Source organism: Patiria miniata, unplaced genomic scaffold (assembly GCF_015706575.1).
Source record: "Patiria miniata isolate m_02_andy unplaced genomic scaffold, ASM1570657v1 HiC_scaffold_4, whole genome shotgun sequence".
Taxonomy (NCBI): Eukaryota; Metazoa; Echinodermata; class Asteroidea; order Valvatida; family Asterinidae; genus Patiria; species Patiria miniata.
This window is the reverse complement of record NW_024037071.1, coordinates 2,398,447-2,414,878: the sequence shown is the minus strand read 5'-3', so window position 1 is coordinate 2,414,878 and position 16,432 is coordinate 2,398,447. Positions and strand designations below refer to the sequence as shown.

The window sequence follows — 16,432 nt, the reverse complement described above, 5'->3', positions numbered from 1 at the left end:
GGAACATATAGGTTGCAGATGCACAGCTATTGGAAGCTCATAGCTGAGCCTACAATTAACACTAAACCTGGCTGAATCAAACAGGATTACTGGAACAGGAAAAATGTTCCATCACACTTTGTTCATCTGGGCAGTAAAAACAAAAACAGTGTTTATTCTACTTGTTGGGTGACTTGGGTCTTCGTCACGTTGGATTCAGCAGACTACACACTTCAATAGCATTATTGTATACAACGAGGACATTAAAAAATACTTGTTGTAAGGTTATGGGTTAAAAAAAAAAAATCAAATGTGTACATTTACTAAAAAGGCTTAATACAAAGAACCACATTTTGAGATATAGCCTTGACGATGTTTTTAACCACAAAACAGCTTTCTCGGCCTGCCTTTATGAGGAACCATTACCAGGCAGAAATTCAAAGGTTGTCCATGACTTGCAAGAAAGCTGTTATCGCTGTGCTGTGGACCCCAAAATTGATTTATTACTCTTGGTGTCCTCATTGCAAAACGCTTTGTCCTCTAACTATTATTTATGACTGAAATCTGGACTGGACATTCAAATTAGAGTCCAGGTCAACTAAAATGCTTCTGTCATGCAACAAAGATAAATGGCAACAAAGATAAATGGCAACAAAGATATAGGCCTACAACGCTATTTGACTTTTAGAGAATGAATTTGCAGGAAAGGTTTCTCCTGCTGTTTGTAATTTTTTTATTGGGAAAAAAAGTGAACAATTGAAATGAAACAAACTATACACTAACAAAGACAAAGCTTTAAAGTTAAAGCCTACGATAGGAATCCTTGCTTTTAAAATTTGGAAAACAAATTTTCTTGAAAGTCTTGGCTACGGCTTGCTGAGTATGTCATTTTAACTTTCTATCAAAACAAACTTTCCAACATGCGTCATGTTCTGTTACAGAAACTTTGTGTAGGGTGTCTGCACTATCATTAAAATAATGTATTGAAAAAAATATTAAGAAAAACATTGCACTGTCCTACAAGAAATGTTGTACAAGAAAACTGTTGTAAAATAAATTTATCTTTTGGATGTCTTATCATGGCCATCAAAGTGGCACAAGTGCAAGTATATGTGCATAAAGTTGGATAGCACATAAATGTTCCCTTTTATAATGGCATAAATTGTTGCATAAAGAATTCAGCTGCTGTAACATTTTCACCCATACAAGTAGGTCTGGGGTTTCTTTTGAACTGGTAGATCTAGAGTGTTTATAACTGAGCCACATTATACTATCTGCTCAAACAATAGCAGACAGGCAAAGAGTAATGACACCCTCTCCCTGCTGGACCTGTGGGTAAATTCCAGTATGCACTTGGGACTACTTTCCAAAGGACAGGTCTCTTTGGAGATTTGGGTCATATTGTCAGAAAATAAAAACTGACAAGATACTTCCCCCACTGCACCACATGGCTACTTATATTACTTTTTCATTTCTGTCATGAAGAGGAAATAAATGTGATTTGATTTGATTTGAAGGACCGATGAAATTTCACAACCTAATACCATGGTGCAATGATCACCACTGGATTACTAAACTTGATCATTCTTTTATTATTTCATTTGATTCTTTTTTTGTTTGATTCACTTTGAAGCCATGTAAGGTCGCTTTTTTCTTCGGTGGCTTGCGTTCCTTGGTTTTTTATTTGGGTTGCTTGGGTGTCTTCGAGCAATACGTCGGTTCCATGTCGATATCCAGCCCTGCGTCGCTGACTTTGGTCTTCAGGAATGTGTAGATCTCTAACAGGCAGTATGCATCCAGTGCTGTCAAGAATAGACAAATTCTTCACTTATCAGAAACAATACGGTAAGCAGAAGGTCATGGGCTCGAATCCCACCCGAGCAAGCTTTTGAATTATTTTCGCACAGGCTCTGAGACAGCACCTAGTACACAGTGCTTACGAAATTGCGAAAAAAACAAATAGGGAAACACCAAATATTGACTTCGTATCCCCTCCAAGGGAAAAAAAAATCCATCATACAAGTCCATCACAACTACGGTCGCGGGTAAATCACAAGTCAATTCACAAGTCCAGTCACAACTAACAAAAGATGAACAATAAAGCCGTGTCTGCACTGGACTTTTTTTTGGAAGGTTTTACCGAGACGATGGTAAAATGAGAAATGGTCCAATGTGACCACTGTCCGCACTTGGACTTTCGACACGGGAAAATTTACCCAGACCGCGTGGGAGAAGTAACCGAGCTGTCACAGTGTCAGTATAATTACTCACCGTACACAGAAACAATTTGCCGATCACATTTTCAGCCGCCGATACGCACAGTAATATTACACACGCCATTTGCATGCACAACATAATCGTTTACACGATATTATTTCATCTTGACACACTAAATCTTGACGAAAAGGCCTATAATTCTGAAGCATTTGTGATGCACGTCGTCGAAGCCATGCCGCTGTACGATGTTCTGTGCGGCAGCAGTGCCATCAGTATTCGTTGGTTCCCATCGCATGCTTACAGAATCGAAGCTATGATGTGGGCCAGGAACCAGTGACTACGGCCTACGTACGGTACCGGACCATGATGTTCCGTGCATGACTACAGTAGCGTATCAGGACGAATTTGGATCGTAGAAAATAACATACATCGGTGGAGAAAGAGAATTTCCGCAAATTAATTCTCAGAACGTGATCTCTCTTCTCTGTGTATGTATTTGTCCGTTGAAATATATATTTTAACGAGATTTTACCGCTCGGACTTGATGATACACCGCAAACAGCGTGTTTCGGCCACTGCACGTGCAGGTTCGTGCGGTCTCTGTATGCATAACAGGGCGCTCGGGCCAGATGTACGCTTTCCTGAGCCGCTTTTACCGACTCGCACTGTCCGCACTGGACTTATCGTCTCGGGAAAAGTGACCTGGTCAGTTTTCCTGGGCGCGTGGGAAGTTTTCCTGGGCAGCAGTTGGCCAGTAAAAGTAAACGCTGGACTCAGGAAAAGTAACCGAGAGGAAAACGTCCTAGGCTGTCCACACTGGACTTAAAATGGGAAAAGTACCCATAGTCTCAGTTAGTTTGACCAAAAAAAGTCCAGTGCGGACAGGACTTAAGAAAAGGATGCCTTTGTCACAGTTCGTTTGAATAGCTTGTGACTTGACTTAATTGGGACTAGGTGACTTGTGATGGACTTGTGATGGACCTGTCATTGACCTGTGATGACTTGTGACTTACCTGCGTACTGGGCTTGCGATGGTCTCAGAGGCCGTTTCTCCCAATTTGACAGCTGTTGTTTCTTGTCCAAAGCCCGGCCGAAGCACATTAGTGTTAACTTGCTCAAACCCTTCACAGAGGGACCACTAGAATCAGTTTCTGATGTCTCTGCCCCTTTCAGGAAGTCCGGCTCAGCTTCCAAAATCTAAAAATCAATAATTTTTTTGACAACAATGAAGCATCTTCAACTAGGTCACACATGTATATTGTTTTTAACGATACTGTTTCTTTTTTTCCAACACCTGACTTTTTTGTTGCATCAATTGGTTGACATATATGATGCCAAAGTTTCCATAACCAATCAGTCACTGAATTTAAATTTTGTTTACATTAAGTATGTCCGTCTTTAAATATATACCTCATCTTTTTTTCGTTAAAATCCACTGTTTTGACAAGTTTAGGCTGTTGAGAGGATGAGCGATGGTCCGCTAGACTATTGATGTACGCCGCACAAACAATCCTTACCTGCTTAGAAAGCGTTTCTAGATCCACCATTCTCTGGATAGCTTCAACTGGTCCTTTCAGGCCAGGGTACGGTTTGGTTAGCGTCTTGAAATCACCGCTTATGCCAAAACCTGTGTCAGACAAAGCAAGATATTCAAATCAGATAAAAATATTAGTATTCTTTTTCTCTTCTGAAGTGCACATATCCAGTAGGATTGGTCACCAAGGTACTGCATAACTATTATAACCCCTGCTCATTGGGCCCATAAAACCTTCCGAAGACCATCTCAGCTCCCTGAGAATACACAGCTCAATGTTGCCATTTTGGTGCAAAGCAGCTAAAACCAACCACACTAAACCATCTCTGCCCTCAAAGGTACTCATTTATTCCTACACTGCAACTTCTTCCATTATTGGAGTTTCCGAAACAGCAGTTTGGCTCAAACTCTGGCTACATCTCTTGCTTTACAATCATTTAGAAGCATGCAAACAGACATACTCTAAATTCTGGCCTCGTATTTTGAAAATGTAATGTTCCTGGATCAGATCATGGGGCATTTTTGAGCCTAGAGTCCCATGATAAGGGGCCTTAGATTGTTTGAAGCTGATGCCGGTGACAAAGTCAGGATTTTGAAAAACTCAATGATCTTACCAAGTTTGAGCACCTGAGAGCTTGAAAGAAATCGAAGGAAGAAAGACGTGATTCGGTCAGCTGCAGTGGCCATCAGCGTTATCATATCAAGAAGGTAAACCCAGTCAACGGTCGCCAGCTGAACAAGAGCAACCCTGTCATGATGAAGGGAATGGGAACAGCCTTTAGCGTGGTCATTTGTGAAACAGCAAGAGCAGATAATGAGATATAAAATCACTGTTGAAGTGGAGGTATTTGTGATGTCATTACAAGTCCATCGCATGTCATCCAGTCCAAGTCTAACTCATAAGCTTTTTAAATTAACTGTGCATTCCTTTGTCACTGTTCATCCCGTTACCTATGATCACATTTCTGAAAGGACCTGTGATTTACTGACCTTATGATTTGGGTGGCAGTGAAAGACGGTGTCCATTCCATGTCTATGCCAACTCGCTGATCATCCTGCATCGACATGTGCCCAAAAGAGAAACAAGTATAACTTGAGAATTTCTATAGAACTATTATATTCAGTAGCTATAATTTTAACCTCCACTTTGATATACTAAAAGAGCATACTATATCTAGTTTTTACACACATAAAGTACACACACATGCAATAAAAGGCTGCACTAACTGTCAGGGACTACACAATATAAAATAACTGTGGTGACTTGTGGTTGCCACCATCAAATTCCACTTCTGCCACCATTGAATCCCACTCCTGCCACCAAATTTAACAAAACATTTACTAGCAAATTACCACCCCATAGGATAGTCACATGATGCAAGATGACTGCTCTGACTAGGTACTAATTATTAACAGGTCAATTTATATGTACATGTACATAACTTGATTAGTATACCTGAAATATATGCCTCTCACACACTTCAAGTTTTTCAATATTGTCGACCATGACAATGCGCTCTAGGGGTATGCTCAGTTGATGGAACAGCACCTTGGGTGTTGCAGCATCATCGTCCCGGTTATCTGGTTCATCAGAGGGAGGAGGGCTGAAAACAAGAACATCAAATAGACCAGCCAATAAAACTTCAACTGATGAGGCTTTCAAACTGATCATCTCACAGAGGGAAGGACACTAGAGATAAAATTTTTGATTTCTAATTTCAATAATGCGACATCTACATGTAATTACCAAGTCTCAATTGCTCTAGCCACATACGCAGGGAGTTTGCTCCGATCAATTCCATAATGCAGCACCCACTTGGCGGCAGCTAGAGGGTCTTTGTACCCTATGAGCAAGTTGATAAACTCCTCCTGCAAGGCCTCGTTGTCTCGGATCGTGTTCTTTATCAGCTCGTCCCAGTTCTCACCGTCTAAGGATTGCTGCGTGTCAAGTTTAAGTTGGAAACACAGAGGCTAAAAGTCAACATCATAATATGAATTTAACATGGATTAAAAATTGGTTCAGACTCGTGAGTATTTCAATGCGAAAGCAAAATTGTGAAGAGTATGGTGAACGATACAAGGAAACTGCGTAAGGTGGAAGACATAATTCATTTAAATTTCGCGTAAAATATGGACCAGCCTTCAATAGTTAAGTAATTTATAAGTAGAAACTGGTGAAATATGGGTTCTAAAACTATTTCCTGGTCCAATACATAACGAGACAAAAGGACTAAAAGTAAAGACCAAGATTTGCAAAATTGTTGGACACCTTTCCAGGAAAGGAAATTGGCAATTTTTTTAACATTCAAGACCTTCAGGGCAGTGTTCTAGCCAGGGTGAAATTATAGCGTTGGGGTAATTTTGGTTCGGCGACTAATGCGAGCGCGGAGCGTGAAGCCCTTACGGCGTGGGGTCCAGGGCCCGCTTAAGGGCCCCAAAAAATTTTGGACTCTAGATGCTCTGTGGTGCAATCTGAGGCCATCCCTGCCACTTTCCCCTGATTTTTTTTAGCAGAAGTGTTTAAAATTATAAGAAATTTTGTTTTATTTGTTTCAATGATTAATACTCTTGCTCCTGTAAAGTTTCTTCTGTTTTCAAATTTTAGATTACGTTTACAATGTATAAGTTGTTCCAAGATCGATGCTTTCTGATGTTTAACCATTTTTAGTAGGCCTAGTTCCTCAATGTTTTATAAAAAATTGGGATTTACTTTGTCAATATTAAGTGTGAGAACAAATCGCATGAACATTTCATATTTCAAGAAGCCTTGTGTTGTGTAGCGCTGCCGTAGTAGCAGTAGTTCCGATTTTAAATTTGTAAATAAAACCATCCGATCGGCAGGGAGAGAAATTGTAAAACCATGGAGGTCTCAGACATAAAAAGTCGTCGGCGATTGCAATTTCAATATGCTACAACACAATGTGAAGGAGAAATCTCATTTTTGTTATGTTAAAAAATATAATTGTAGATAATGACGATGAGAAATAATCACCGGGAATTGCTTTCTATCCCGGCCGCGGCCGGCCCCGGCCGGCCTGGCGTGCGGGCGCGGCGCGGGCCAGCCCACACCGGCTACGCCGGCGAACTACGCGACCAAATTTCCCTCAGCATTTGAGAAAGCTACGCATTCGTGGAGCGCTAAAAAACTTGCTTTGTTGCAATACTTGCTGATTGGTTTTGTCCTAAGAACAAACAGATCCGTTTTTACTACCAAACTTATTGAACTGTTATTATCAGCAACGAGTAGTGTAGTCAAAAATCCAAATTTTCGACAGCGACATTCTTCGAGAAGAATCCTTCACGTGCGGCCATCTTTGGGGACGGATCCATTGATATCGTAGGGGTGCTTAACCTTTCTTTGGACATCGTTTCTCGAATAAATCCTTTACGAAAATTATGTTCCGACGTTGAAGGACTTATTTTCAAACAGTTATATGTTTCGGACTTGATAAAAAGTATTATTTATAATTTTAAAACAGTTGAAATGCTTGTAAATATTGACCTTAGGAAAGCACACCCGATAGCGCAAAATGGTGTGGTCCACAGAGCGCTTTGTACGTGACATGTTGGTGACACGTACGTCCGTACGGAGCGCTGTATCTACGCAGCACAAAACAGCACGTGCTTATTGCTATCATAGCGAATGCGTGTGGCGCAGCATCACGGTAGGGGTATCGTACGGGGTACGGTGGGATCGTTGTTTATTTTTTGCTGTGTCGTACGGCCAGTGCGCAATGCTCAAAGTCGCTGCGCTTGTATACGAATACTAGTATACGAACAAACGGCAGATATTTTTTTTTGGCAACCAAAATTTATAGCGTAGCGGTAGCGTAGCGGTAGCGTAGCGGTAGCGTAGCGGCGCGATTTAAGCGTAGCGCTTATTTCCGAAAGCGTAGCGGGTGCTAGCGCTATTTGATGCCTGGCTAGAACACTGCTTCAGGGTTACCCCTCCCCCCCCCCACATATTGGAGCAAGCAGTGTTGCATTGTAGAGGGCACATGTGGTTGAGGCACACGTCCCACATGCGCAGTGGGTGGAGCTTAGTACATCCGTCTATTGTTGGACAGTAGGTAGCCAATTAATGGCCAATGCGTTACCTCAATGTACTTCCTGTACATCAGGTACCGGACTGCACTCAGATCCTTGTGGTAGTTAGTATTGGGACAGATCGCTGGGTCTAGCTTGAACAGCTTTGTCAGTCGCAAAATCAGTTTGTTGAGGTACTTGGGTCGTAACTTCTCCCTGTTCACACCAGGGGCTTTCATTTTACTGCATAACAGAAAACAGAAGGTGAAAAAGGATGTTTTCATTACATTTCCTCAATTTAAAAAGAAATTGCCTGTGTAAACCACTGGGAAGGGGAGGGGGATGTTGTGTGGTGGGGCGGAGGGGGGGGGGGGGGGTGGGGGGGGGGGGGGGTAGGTGTGGCGACTGGACGCCACCTGGTGATACCATGAGACACAATTAAAGGCTGACAAGAGTGGACACTATGGGTCACAAGGTGGCTCTCTTTCAGTTTAATTGTGTTAGATTTATGCGATTTTGGTGACAAGAACAACCATTTTACTGACATGAACATAACAGAGATGGAGACGATGTCTCTGTCTCAATGTACGTGAGATGAACTAGAGAGTGAATTATCTGTGCCGTGCACAAATATTATTTCACAGTCGACCTATGAAACCTGGTCTGTGGTGTTTTGGGTCAGTTTACATTTTGACCTTACTCGATGATGTCTTGAAGATCGGAATCCCTGGTACAGAAGGAGTCCAGTCTTTGTATCAGCTCCTCCTGTGCTTCCTTGCTGTCCTGGATGTACTTCTCGACGAGATTCACTTTGTCTTGAAAAACTAGCGGCAGGCATATCTGGAAGACACGTGACCAAAAATGGAAATCTACTTTTAAGGAGTCTTGAAACTCAGGTTGGAGTAAATTAAAACAGTTCATGATTGTGACAAATGTTCTTCATTAACAAAATTAATTTTTAAAGAGAAAACCCACCTCCTCAATTTTGAAGCGGTGTTGAAGTTGAAGCTTATAGGCCGCGACCCCAGCCTATGAGACAAAAAACAAGACAATCTATGATTACATTTAGCAAGCAAAGAATGCAACGGAAAAACCAAGGTTTTAAAAGGCTAAATCCGGCCCATTGTGTACACAGATGCATGAAAAGACTAGCAGTGAAGAGCCATTTAGAATCAATTTTGCAGGCCCTTGGACAAGAATTTCTAGGCTTGCCTCATCTACGTGTTCTTTTACCTCTTTGAACTGTTTCCTCGCTAGGAGTATTCTAAGGTGTATGGCCAAGTACTCATTGCCCTTGCACTTGAGATGATACATCTCACATATCATGTCAAACAGGTTGATGGGCGCACTTGTTGCCAGCTGCAAGGCGTGCAACTTCATGTCATCGGTGATAATAGCAGACGGGTCCTGAAATAGGGATACAGTTCACAAATTTCTTAAGTTCACAAAAAGTTTAAAAGTTTGCAGGTTTGTGTTACACCAGCAAGATATTCTCTCATTCCTTTTGTCCTAATGCTTCTTAAATTCCAAAGATTGTCAGAAAATATAGAGATTATAAATTTCACCATTTTTGCCTTATTTTACGTATTGTCCGTTCACTGCTAGTACGGATACCTACTTCGGGTAGCACATGGCTGTTTTTCTGGACCCACTGCAAAAACTCTTTCAAAGTTGATGCCTTCATGCTACGCAAATCTTGGCTCTTGTCCAACAGGTGAAGGACAAAGGCATGACGCTGACGAGGTTCCACTGAACAAAAAGCTCTCTCTGTTCAGTAAGAAAACATTCATGACAAATTAAAAATTTGGAAAAACAATGTAGTTTCATTGGCCTTTTGGGTTTTTTTTTTTTCAATAAAGTTTATGGTCTCCTGCGGCTTCCTATAACACATGGCTATAGGAGGTGGCTACAACCACCTTTATAGGTGCATGTGTATTCTCAAGCCACAGCCTTGCAATTTGCAAGTATGGACATGGTCTTACCTAATTTGTGTTGCACCTCCTGTGTTGCCTGATCCCGCCATGAATCCTCAATCTCACACAGGCACCTGTCCCACTCAAGCGGTGCTGATGAATTGCCAGAAGGGTTGGTTTCTGGATGCTGCATAGCTGTTGAATATCCAGCAGGGAGTCACTTTAGTTGTAAACACTAGGCTCTGCAGTAGGGGAGAAGGGCGGATACCAGACTTTACCCCTCCCCAATGATTCCCCGCCTTAGTGATAATTTATCGCAGAAATCCGGAATTCAAAGGTATCTCTGAATTCTGGATTTCTGTGATATATTATCACGGTAACGCGGTATCGAGGTAGGGATTATCTTTGAATTCCGGAGTTCTGTGATAAGTTATCACGGTAACGCAGTATCAAGGAAGGAATTATCTCTGAATTCAGGATTTCTGTGATAAATTATCACGGTAACGCGGTATCGAGGAATACGTATCTTTGAATTCTGGATTTCTGTGATAAATTATCACAGTAACGCGGTATCGAGGAATACGTATCTTTGAATTCTGGATTTCTCTGATAAATTATCACAGTAACGCGGTATCGAGGAAGGATATATCTTTGAATTCCAGATTTCTGTGATAAATTATCACAGTAACGCGGTATCGAGGAAGGATTTATCTTTGAATTATGGATTTCTGCGATAAATTATCACAGTAACGCAGTGTCGAGGAAGGATTTATCTTTGAATTCCAGATTTCTGCGATAAATTATCACAGTAACGCGGTATCGAGGAAGGATTTATCTTTGAATTCCAGATTTCTGTGATAAATTATCACAGTAACGCGGCATCACGGAAGGCAATTCAAGCTTCCGTACATTAGACTAATGGGTGGCTAGACTTTTAGTGATTGTGAAGTAGTTTTTGTAGAGAACAAAATCAATATGAAAACCTACATTCTGGCCAAAAATGAAAGACTTTAATGTTAAAAACAATTTACCTTTTGGCTGGTGACTGCAGGTTGAGCGGTGACGTCCGTACCTATCGACATTATGTTGAAATGACACAGAAATTATGTCACTGAATTGTGAAAGATTTTCTGGAAATTTCCAAAGCTAAATTTGGTAGTGACATGTATATAAGTTACTCACACGTGAGGCTGACGTGCGTATTATAAGTTATACTAAGCTATACAACCCGAGGACAATAGGCAGTCAAGGTCGGTTACCTTGCATGCCTTGCATATTTTTTTAACAGTCATGATGAGTCATGACAGTATCATATGTGTGTCGCTCCAAAATCACCTTTGCAAACTCGGGCAATCTTCTAATTGTACTGATCCTAATGTTTTAAATTTTGAGCAGTATTTTGGAAAAAAAATGCCACTTTCTTACATGATAAAAGTGATATTCCAGTTGCAATTTTGCAAATCGACACAAAATAGACACACTCAATCCAGAATGATCCACGACACATGTCGACGATCGATCCACGACACGTGCGCAAGTATGTGTTGGATGGACTAGACTTGCTGCATGGTCGCCGGCCGTCGTCGTTTTTTTTTTTTTACTAAATCGAAATCTTTGAATTCCGGATTTCTGCGATAAATTATCACAGTAATGTGGTGTCGAGGAAGGATTTATCTTTGAATTCAGGATTTCTGCGATAAATTATCACAGTAACGCGGTATCGAGGAAGGATTTATCTTTGAATTCTGGATATCTGTGATAAATTATCACGGTAACGCGGTATCGCGGAAGGCAATTCAAGCTTCCGTACATTAGGCTAATGGGTGGCTAGACTTTTAGTGATTGTGTAGTAGTTTTTATAGAGAACAAAATCAATATGAAAACCTACATTATTGCCAAAAATGCCAGACTTTAATGTTAAAAACAATTTACCTTTTGGCTGGTGACTGCAGGTTGAGCGGTGACGTCTGTACCTATCGACATTATGTTGAAACATGGAGGAATAAAATTCCTCCATGGTTGAAATGACACAGAAATAATGTCACTGAATTGTGAAAGATTTTCTGGAAATTTCCAAAGCTAAATTTGGTAGTGACATGTATATAAGTTACTCACACGTGAGGCTGACGTGCGTATTATAAGTTATACTAAGCTATACAACCTGAGGACAATAGGCAGTCAAGGTCGGTTACCTTGCATGCCTTGCATATTTTTTTAACAGTCATGACAGTATCTAGCCCCATAAATGTGGCCTATTTACTGGACTGCCTCCGTAAACATAGGCCACACATCCACATGTACAAAAATCGTGTTGACTTTGCCAAATTTTGATTTTCACATCTAGGCTTAGTTTGTAGGATTTTTTTGCTTTAGAAGCATACTCACCCTCTTTATAGGCTAATCAGAAAGTGCTGCCTTTTTCAGATGTTTATTTTTCGTGAAATTTCCAGATTCATTTTTACACGTTCATGACGTTTGCGTATCAAAATTTCAACATGAAATTTCACAAAATTAGACATCTGAAAAAGGCAGCACTTTCTGACTAGCCTATAAAGAGGGTGGGTATGCTTCTAAAGCAAAAAAATCCTACAAACTAAGCCTAAATGTGAAAATCAAAATTTGGCAAAGTCGACACGATTTTTTTTACATGTGGATGTGTGGCCTATGTTTACGGAGGCAGTCCAGTAAATAGGCCACATTTATGGGGCTAGACAGTATCATATGTGTGTCGCTCCAAAATGACCTTTGCAACCTCTTACTTACTTACTTACCTAGGTTGATGGGAATAGAATAGGCTTAGCCTTTGTGACCCCATATCCAATTTCATTCCAGTAGGCATCAAGATGGTTCTTAAACAGGTTTGTTGAGGTTGCATTCACCACATGTGATGGGAGGTTGTTCCATTCAGAAATAACTCGGATGGAAAAGAAGTTTTTTCTGCAGTTCAACCCTTTCTTTAATCCTGGTTTGTAGAGCTTTAGGTTGTAACCTCTGACTTGGAATGGGTTGTCGTGTCTCTGGAAGAGCTTGCTCTCCTCAATGCCTTCCAAGCCGTTTAGGATCTTATAAACCTCGATCAGGTCACCTCGTTGTCTTCTTGCTTCCAAACTGTACAGGTCCAACTCCAATAATCTCTCTGTCATTGTCTGTATAAGTTTTGTTTTTCAAGCTTGGAATGATCTTGGTTGCCCTACGCTGTACCTTTTCTAACACCGTCACATCTTTCTTGAGACTTTGGCTCCATGCTTGGATACAATATTCAAGGTGTGGACGAATGTATGTCTTGTAGAGGGTGGTGAAGCATTTTTTGTCGTAGTGTGTGAATGTCCTCTTGATTATTCTTACTCTTAGATTAGCCATTGCCTTTGCTGCTGTTGCACACTGCTTGCTTGGTGGTCTTGCAGTCCTGTTATAACCTCCGGCAATCTTCTCCTAATTGTACTGATCCTAATGTTTTAAATTTTGAGCAGTATTTTGGGAGAAAATGGCACTTTCTTACATGATAAAAGTGATATTCCAGTTGCAATTTTGCGAATCGACACGAAATACACACACTCAATCCAGAATGATCCACGACACATGTCGACGATCGATCCACGACACGTGCGCACGTGCCCCAACTATGGTATCGGTCCCAACTATAGTTGGGACGGTCCTAACTGTTGTTCCATAGTTGGGCTGGCCCAACTATTGTTGGGAGTCATCAAGGGGGCCCAACTATAGTTGGGAGTCATGGGGGCCCATCTATAGTTGGGCCACTCCAATCTTTTTATTTTGCGGCGTCCCAACTGTAGTTTACATTGATATACAACTATAAAACATTCCCTACAGCTCTGATACACGTCTGGCTATGAAGCCCGGGCTTCACATCTGACTTGACTTGGGACCAATGAAATTATCTATGGGTGGGGCCCATCTATAGTTGGGCCACTGCAATATTTTTATTGTGCGGTCCCAACTATAGTTTACATTGATGTACGACTATAAAACATTCCCTACAGCTCTGTTACATTAGCTTTGACATTAGCTATGGGTGGGGCCCTATAGTTGGCCGGCCACGCCAATCTTTGAATTTTGCAAAATGTTGCTGGACTAAAAAAAACCAGCTGGACAACTCATCCAATTAGGCAGTGCCACGTGGCAGGCCGGCCCTGTATGCAACACACACATGCACGACGAATACACGGTGCCAGCATGCACCATGGAACTCCAGTCCTAGCTATAGTTGGGCCAACCCAACTATCGCACTAATTGGGACAGTCCCAACTCCCCAACTATAGTTGGGCCGACCCAACTGCCGCACTATAGTTGGGACAGTCCCAACTATAGTTGGGACTGATGCAATAGTTGGGGCGTAACACACGTACGTGTTGGATGGACTAGACTTGCTGCATGGTCGCCGGCCGTCGTCGTTTTTTTTTTTACTTAATCTACGTACACATTATTATGGTGTTCTAAAAAGGACCAGTTCCGACCGTGATTCCATTTCCAAACCTCACAAAAAGCGAACCGCGACGTTCAAGCAGTGAACCAAGGCGTTTGAAACAATGAATGGGGGCAAAAGAACCACGATGTATACAAAAATAAATCACCACATTTGAAAACACATCTAAAACGGCAAGTCGTCTTTATAGAACACCGACGAGTAGGGATTGTACATGCAGAAAAAACTAAAGGATACAAGATGATCTTGCAAAATAGAGTCAAGCAAAAGAAGATTTCAAAAAAGTGCCCCAAAAATTCCCTAAAGGCAGAAAAAATCCCAAGTTTGGGAAAAAATCCCAAGATCAGAAAAAGTATCAGGAAAAACGTCCCACGACCGCGTCGGAAAGTAGTCGCAATTTTTTTTTATCACACAACTACCACAACAAAACAAGAACTCTTACACCACACACCTGAAATGGCAAAATTTAAACTTTTATTATTTTATGATTGAAAACAATACCATTACAATAACTGACGTGATTCATAAATGTTCATCATCAAGATACAATTTCCACTGATCGATTCCAGTTACATCCCACAAAGAATTCATGTACAATATACAGATGTGTCATTTCCACAGCATAGTTTACATAAGGCTTTGTTATTTACAGGTTAAGGTTCATTAGGGCCTATACAATGAATGTCTGTGGATTTTTTTTTTTTTTAAATCCGGGCAATCTAGACGAGCAGCCTGAATGTTCTTTTACATTCTGCAAGTTGTTACTTTTATTACATCCAGAAGATTTTTTTTTCTCGCTGCCTTTACTTTAGCTAATTTTAAGTCTTTTTTATGAAAAAGCCTGCTTGCCTTCTCAACAACTTCTAGGCAAAATCCCTCTTAAAAATCAAAGTCGTATCACAGAACATTTCTGGTACAAAAAATAATTAACAGGGTTTTTTTCAGCCGTCTTACAAACTTTATGTCCACTATCTTCATTATTACAGGAGGCTAAATCCACTTGAACACTACAACATTCAAGATGTCCATTCTAAAAACGATTTTTCGTTCTTCAAGCAATACATGTATCCCCAGCCCTTGAAGAGAATTTGACTTAACAAAAATTCCAAATTTTCATGTTCTTTTTTCCTGAGTCTAAGCCTAGCAAATTTGAAGTCGAACGCATCTACCTTAACGAATTTGTTGATTCCAGGTCCGAATCGAATAGAATCAATTTCAAAGTTGGAATCGGGCTTGTTATTCCCCTTTGTTGAGAAATCGATTGGAGTAGTAACAATTCAATTCTCCCAAGAAATGTTTCCAGACACTTTTTACGTCAGCAAATTGTATGTCACTCGACATGTCCATATTTGTGGCAAATTATCATTTTTACAAGATATATCTCCTTTTTGTTTTAAATGTTTAAACTGTTGTTCGGTAGTGAAATTGTTGAGGTCATTCTTCATGGCTATTTTTGATGGATAGAAATGGATTCGATTCTGAATGGAATCGTGACTCCTGTATGGAATCGGAATTGAACAAAAAATTTCAGAATCGCCAAAGCCTATTAAAAACATGGGCAGAGAAAGAAAACACTTAGTTTTGCGTGAAAATTAACAATAAAGTGCCTTTTTTTAAATACAGTTGGGTGTGGTTATTTATCATCCATGTTCGTGTTTGACTTGCTGTAAAAAAAAAAAAAACATATTTGTCATTTCACTGGAGTCTACTTGTCCAACTTGGATAATAATTCTAAAACACTAAGCTTTAACTTTTAGATAACAAACTTTTTCGATGTTTTGTTCAGCAGAGAAGAATTCAATAACCATAGGTACCAGACTTGCTGTGTGGGCCACTGATCTACAAGTATTAAATTTGCTGAGCTTAAGTACTAGACATGTCCAATTGTTAATGCCACTTTCCAAATTCCAAGGAGTTTCAGTAAATGAAATTCAGTAATGGCATGAAGGGCATATAGGAAGATTTGCATTTATCCCCAAAATAGCCTACCAAATTATCAAAAAGCTCATTTGGATTAAAGATCGTACTGGTGCTAAATAGGCCCGTGGAATTTCTCCGTCTGACTTGATGTCATTTCGAAGAAATCAAGAAATGTAGGCAATTTCCAATGATCAGTCAATTGACTGGTTCTTGGAAATGCAATGGACACAATCAGGTTTGTTTTGTGATCAAAAAGTTTGCCACATTTTTTTCAATGTTTTCTCAAAAAGTGTAATATTCAATGAGCTAAAACTTCAACAAGTAAGGTTTTGAACCTCTTCTTTGGATTTTAAGTGGTGTTTTCATTGGAAACGAACAAAATGCATGAAATGCAAATGA

The 16,432-nt window shown here is 40.4% G+C and overlaps 1 protein-coding gene across 1 annotated transcript; it reads right to left on the bottom strand.

Annotated features, from left to right (window-relative positions):
• Positions 1 to 699: 699 nt before the first annotated feature.
• On the bottom strand, positions 700 to 10,965 carry LOC119739806 (exonuclease mut-7 homolog). The gene is made up of 14 exons (XM_038214890.1): positions 10,701 to 10,965; positions 9,739 to 9,911; positions 9,375 to 9,523; positions 8,990 to 9,163; positions 8,732 to 8,785; positions 8,457 to 8,596; positions 7,828 to 7,999; positions 5,478 to 5,668; positions 5,187 to 5,334; positions 4,721 to 4,785; positions 4,345 to 4,478; positions 3,714 to 3,823; positions 3,210 to 3,393; positions 700 to 1,781 (listed from the first exon to the last, which is right to left on the bottom strand). The coding sequence occupies exons 2-14, from the start codon at positions 9,860 to 9,862 to the stop codon at positions 1,660 to 1,662; spliced, it is 1,767 nt and encodes a 588-aa protein (XP_038070818.1). The 5' UTR covers positions 9,863 to 9,911; positions 10,701 to 10,965; the 3' UTR covers positions 700 to 1,659.
• Between the last annotated feature and the right edge of the window lie 5,467 nt (positions 10,966 to 16,432).